Genomic DNA, 6,510 nt, shown 5'->3' on the forward strand with positions numbered 1-6,510 from the left:
AAGACAGAGTATTGAAAATATATTTAGTTATTTAGTGAATGAGACAAGAAAGGCCATGGAATTCATCTGATTTGAGCTACTACGTGTCAAAAAAAGAGTTGAAAACTTAATTCCTTTTTCTAATACTTTTAAAATTATTTTTTAAAATTATTGATATATAATAAACCTTTTTCTGAGTGTGTGCTTTTATTTAAACTTCCAAGAGCCAGAGGTCTTTTATTTGTTTATAAAATGTATGTTATTATTTGTACCAGTTTGTGTATTGAATTTGTTGTATGTATGCTTCCTTTAAAAGATTAATGAAATTACAAAAACTTTATCAGTGTCTTGATTTTTCCAGCGTGTGTTAAAAATTAAGGGAATTTAAACTAAAGTTGAAATGTGTCACAATCACAGAATTATAAGATGGGAAGGGACCTCTGAAGAACGTTTGGTCCAACCTCACAGCATAGCAGGCTATCTACAGTAGGTAGTACCTAAAGCTAGTTGGTGTTTCTAGAGATGTCATGACAGAGAGCTTCACTTCTTGAGCTTCCTGAAGCTTGCCAACAGCCCAGGGACACACCCCATGCTGGGTTACACAACTGACCACTTTCTGTAGGATCTAACAGTGGCTTCTGGCTTCTTGCAATAGCACTGATGTCTGTGGGTGTTATCTAAGGTGAATTTTGTGGTGTCTCAGTTCTTGTATGGCTTATGAATGAGCTAATGATGAATCTGAGGATTACTTATTTATTTATTTATATATTTGTAACGTTGTGTTTGAATTACTCATACACTTCTCTCTTTTTCCCTTCTATCTCTCTTACTTTCTTTATTAAATAGGTATTACAACAGTGCTGACCATGACAACATTGAGCACAATTGCCAGGAAGTCACTTCCAAAAGTTTCCTATGTGACAGCAATGGATCTTTTTGTCTCAGTTTGCTTCATTTTTGTGTTTGCTGCCTTGATGGAATATGGCACCTTGCATTACTTTACTAGCAACAGAAAAGGGGACAAAGGAAAAGATAAGAAGGCAAAACCTAAGCCATCAGTAAGTCTAGTCAAATGATTAAGAACTAAAAATATGCTGTTTGTTCTTTATTATAACATTCATGGTTGGGAGTATTCACTTTCTGTGAATACTGTTAACGTGCAAAATATTTTGATCATTCAATTCCTAAGTGAATTAAAACATATGAGTCTAAGGTAGTGAGTCTTTAAAAATAATTTTCCATGCTGTTCCCAAGCATTTTCTCTGGTAAAAATACTTATTAAAGGGATTTATAAAGGCTATTAAAAATGTAGTGGATACTGCGCATCTGTAACACCGTCTCCTCAAGATGTGTTGGTAAAATGTCCCTACAAGAACTAAGTTAGTCCTTTACTAGAGATTTGTGTACTGGTCAAAGCAATTTCCTGGACGTGGGACAATTGGTCTCTTAAAACAACACAAGGACTGAAATGATGTGGCTTCTTGCATTTTATATATTTTCCATTCTTTGTCTATCATGTATAATTATATGAGAAATTATTTTCTTCACTTCATAGCCAGAGTTGTTAATTACTTCACTGTAAACTCACTTCCTCACCTCCTTTGACTGCATCATTTCTAACTGTTTTTATTCATTACATGACAAAATATGGAGATTCAAGAAAAGAGAGGAGAAAATGTAAGAGTAGTATTAATGGAAAAACTAGATTTTAGTCTGAAAATTTTAGAAGAGATGCCAAAGGTGGGAAGGGATTGAGATAATGAGAATACAAGAGGATAGTCTAAAAAGACTCTTGGTTTTAGAACTTAAGGGTAACTAAGAAAATAGATAATATATTTTTGAGTACTTGGGAAAACAAGGATGATGTGTGAAGAGCCACATGGAAACAAAATAATAAAAGGAGGAAAGATGGGCAATGATAGTACAGGAAATGTGAAGGCAAAAAATCATGAGTAAAGTGAAAGCAAGTAGCTTATGTACTTACCAATAAATCACCCAGATTATTTCTGTGAAAATTATTTATGAACTTTAACGCCTATTTCAATCTGTTTGAACTGAATTTCAGGAGGGTTCAGTTAAACAAGTGGAAAGCAGAAGTAAGAATTAAGAGCTAGAATAAATATTTTTACTGACTTTCATGGCATTCTCCTAAGGTGTTTTATGTATCTGTATGGACTGGGCATGTTGTTTAGGGATTTAACATCAGAGGGTTAGCTGACAGCCTGGGTAGAGGCTGTGGATCAGTCTCCAAAACTTCACCAGAGATTTTCTCCTAATACCACTAGCTTGCCTCAGTGAAAATGTATCTTCTAGAAAAACATTTGGTCTGATACTAAAGATTCCAAATGATGGAAAAGCTATCATTCCCTTGGTAGTGATGATTATATCCTTTTTATGCACTTGCTTATGACCCAGTTGTCACGTTGTGGCTGACTTCAAAATGTTCTATTGTGTCATGGAGATGGGATCATCTAACCCTGTTTTTATAACTAATTATCTAGTATTTGCAAACCCCAGTATAACCCAGTTTTCACTGTGGCAGGTGGAAAGCATTCATGATCTTTTGCCTGCATGAGATATTTATACAGAATAGTTCATAATTTGCAAAGCTCCCCATGTTGTTATCATCTAGCATTTGTATACTGCACTGAAAAATGTGCTTACGTTGGCCCTTGCTGTGGAATTGTATAGAATTATTTAATTTGAGGGTAAAACAAAAGCAAACACTTTATTTTTTACTTTTTTTTTTTTTTTTTTTTTCCCTTAAGAAACCATCTGCAATTGCTGTTCGACCTGGATCAACACTAATTCCAATTAATAACATTAATCATCTCCCTGAACGTGATGATGATTATGGATATGAGTGCCTAGAAGGGAAAGACTGTGCTAGCTTCTTCTGTTGTTTTGAAGACTGCCGCACAGGATCTTGGAGAGAAGGAAGAATACACATTCGTATTGCAAAAATTGACTCCTATTCTCGAATCTTCTTTCCAACTGCCTTTGCATTGTTTAATCTTGTTTATTGGATTGGCTATCTTTATCTATAAATTTTGCTAACTAGACAAACTCAGAAGAGAACTGAGCAGACATTAATGTTTTTCAGAGAATGGTCAAAGTTTAGATCTGATCCAAAATTACTAAAATTAGATGTTTTAAAAATTTGAAAGAAGACGATACATGTTGATATAGTCTCCCTCTTGTGATCAACAATAGAAATGGTATCAGTATTTTGATGAGAAAATTGAAAAATTAACTCTTAAAATTTAACTTATCTGTACACACACATATTTTTGTCCAGGTCTACCAAAATGCACAGACGAGAGACTAAGTCGTCGAACAGGGCAGTTCTACATAATCTTTAAATGTTAATTCTAAGTGATAATACTGATGAATTTTGTAGCATCTCTTACACTTTAAGAAAGCCTTAATAAAACAGGATTAGTTATTTTCATCCATTTCACCTATAAGAAGATAATTTTTATTAATTTCTGATTTTAAATAGCTGATAAAAGTAACACTTCTGTTTTTCAACTAGCCGTTTATTCTCTGTAGTGTGTTAAAAAGAATGATTATATAATAATTAATCTCATTTATATTTACATGAAATGCAGAAATGAGAGCAACAAATATATATATATGACTAAAAAGCCCACAAAGATAATTCTGAGCTTGTCTTATACTGATATAGGCTTCTAGCTTTCAGCCTTTGATTACATTTATGTCTGTGATCCATCTGCTGTTATATCACTGTGGTATGTTCCTCAAAGTTCTCCAAGAGGGCTACAACTTTAAAAACTCCTACCTATTTGCCACTGCTCTAATTTCATGGAACCCAAATGTTGGATAAATTATTACGGCCATAATGCTTTTCACACCCTCTCCATTTCTCTATCCTTTGTTTGATTCATACTCAGGGGCAGAGAAAGAATTATGCTCAACAGACTTTGTATCATCAGTATTTGGAAGAATCCTTTGACAGTTCTACAGCACTTGTATTTGAAACCACTGTGCTAAATCTCCATCCCTAAGGGTAAAATGTATGACCTGGTATGCTTTGCATATGCTACAGTTTTGTATGTTCTGCTTGTTATTGCTTATGCTACTCACTGAGCCAAAGTCAGATTTACTGATGCTGTGTTCTGGATTGCTGTATAATTACCTCCTTGATATATATATACACACATATGTATATTTCTAAAGGAAAAGCCCTTTTACATGGACAATGTAATAATTCTTATGCATTGCAGATCTTCCTCCAATGTGGGATATATCCCCTCAAAAACATAGAATTGGTTCTCCAGTCTGTGATGAGAGTTTCTGATCGCTTTGGTAGGAATGCTTTAGTAGCAGTAGTCTTTCTGGATTGACTTCTCTGTATTGACTATTGCTGGCTGGCAGCATTTAGTATCTCATTTCTATTTTTGTCTGTTGTGGAAAAATGTGATCTTTCCTCCTTTGTCAGAAAGAAACCAGTCTCAAGTGAGCTTGCAAAAATCCCTCTAAAATTAAGAGCCAGAATTACACGGAAGACCTTACAGATCTTTAAAGAGGATTAATGGTATTAAAATTTGGCTGCAGATGAAGATGCTTGGTACTGGAGATAAATATATGATTAATGGTTAATTATAGAAAATGATACGTGGAAGTACACTCTTTCCACACACACTCACATACACAAATTATTTCTGTTAAATGTGCTCTCTCCTGATTTTTTTCTCAGAGAAGGAAGTAGAGTATTGTCATATGCTAGTTGGTACCAAACATAAAATGGGATAACACATGTGAAGTGTTCAGCTCCAGAGTTTAATAAAGAATGCAAGATTTTGTGCAGTTCTGCAAGCAAATGCTACTGAGAAGATCCCATTTTAATGCAAGCTTTATTTCATTATTTAGCCAACAAAATATGAAAGTGGTTGAGAGAATCTGAATGTCTGCTGTTGAGGCTGGCAAATATCATTTGTTGCATGGCCTTTGCAAGCAGCAACTTCTTCTGACTGTTAGACAGGTCAGAAGTGCAGCAAAACTAACAATGCTGATAGAATAACTTATTGTTTCTTTATAGTCTCATTTTCAGAAAATGTTCAGTACAATGGAAATATGCCAGTTTTGATTCCATAGTGCAGTGTGATGCTTTTTGACAGCACTCTAAACACATTCCTCCATAGGAAGGATGAAGGTGGCTTCAGTAGCAGCATGTTGAATGTGTACTTGAAAGGCAATCTACTTGCTACAAAATATAGGATCCAATTTTTTTCCAGCTCCTGACTTTCATTAATTCACGTATAAACAAAGGAACTTGAAAGAGCTTGACACTTTACAAGGGAAATACACATTTTACAGCACATCCAGTTAGTTCTTTCTATTCATCTGGTTGTCAGTTGCCAGTCAGCCTAGACTGGAAAACAAAACATCCCAAATTTTCAAGGGATGGATAAGAAATCTTTCATCACCAATTTCTATGAAACAATGTAATAGAGTATAAAGCTATTGAATGTTATAGCTGTTTGGTTTAGAGATACACTTACTTCTGTCTGTTGACAAACTTTTCTTTGGATTTTGTTTGTTTCCAGTGATATCATTTCAGTTTCCCACAGTACTGTGAGTGCAAATTGAGGTGGGAATGTGGTGAACTGTAACTTGGCATGTAATAAATGTGCTGTTTTAGTCCTATGTGTTTTCTTTGTAGTCTGCATGTAAACACAGTTCTAGGAAATCTAAATGATGAAAAAGAAAAAAGAAAAAAAAAGAAAAAAAAAAGGCAAGAAACGAACTATGGTTACTTGGGCTTGGATGCTGCAACCATTTTTCAAACCTACTTGAATAAAATATCATTTACTGATAACTGGGATTACAATATTTGGGGTCATGTTATTTGGACCAACACTGTTTTAAGGGTGTCCTTAAACCTATTCCTAAACAATATTGTAATGCAGCTAGAATTCAAAGAAGCATGTGCTTATGTACTGTCATAAAATGTTATCCTGAATCGATGCCATTAACACATGCTTAATTTACATTAATTTCAGTGATGGGTGTTCTGTTGCTCAAATGACTGAACACCAAGGATGGGAACCAGAACCTCTTCAGTAAAATATTTTCTAGTTGAAAGAAAGGGACATGGAGGAGAAATTGCCAGAAAGGTATGGAGGGGAGAAACAAGCCTGGAGAAACTGTTTTATGCTGCACAAATTGTCAGCATCTCCTGAAATGTATTCTAAAAAAAAATAATAATAATTAAAAAAAGTAGTTTCCTTGATATTTATATGCTTGTGTTCCCCACTTGTCTGGTTTAGTAGTGAGTACAGCTCAGCGTGTTATTTTTGGTGAGGTTTTGTCTCTGTCTGTACTCACTGATCTTCAGATTCATGTCTTATGTGTCTGAGTGCATCCGCTTAATGTACAAACAGTGGTGATGAAACCAAATCATGAGCTTTGGGTAGCATATTTTATATTCACACACTAATGTGCTTCAAAGGCTTTAACCTTATCCAGTTTTCTGTCATTCAGAGACATAGGTTTGTGTAAGACTTT

General features: G+C 34.6%; 1 protein-coding gene across 1 annotated transcript in view; it reads left to right on the top strand.

Moving 5' to 3' along the window:
* GABRG1 (gamma-aminobutyric acid type A receptor subunit gamma1) overlaps window positions 1-5,649 on the top strand; it is a 49,371-nt gene extending 43,722 nt beyond the window's left edge. Inside the window, exons 8-9 of the mRNA XM_015862458.3 lie at window positions 826-1,037; window positions 2,748-5,649. Coding sequence (XP_015717944.2) covers window positions 826-1,037; window positions 2,748-3,026 — 491 coding nt within the window. The 3' untranslated portion in view covers window positions 3,027-5,649. The remainder of the gene's footprint in view (window positions 1-825; window positions 1,038-2,747) is intronic.
* Window positions 5,650-6,510: the final 861 nt, after the last annotated feature.

The sequence above is a fragment of the Coturnix japonica genome, chromosome 4, assembly GCF_054131305.1.
Source record: "Coturnix japonica strain WE chromosome 4, WE-NBRP24, whole genome shotgun sequence".
In the NCBI taxonomy this organism is placed as follows: domain Eukaryota; kingdom Metazoa; phylum Chordata; class Aves; order Galliformes; family Phasianidae; genus Coturnix; species Coturnix japonica.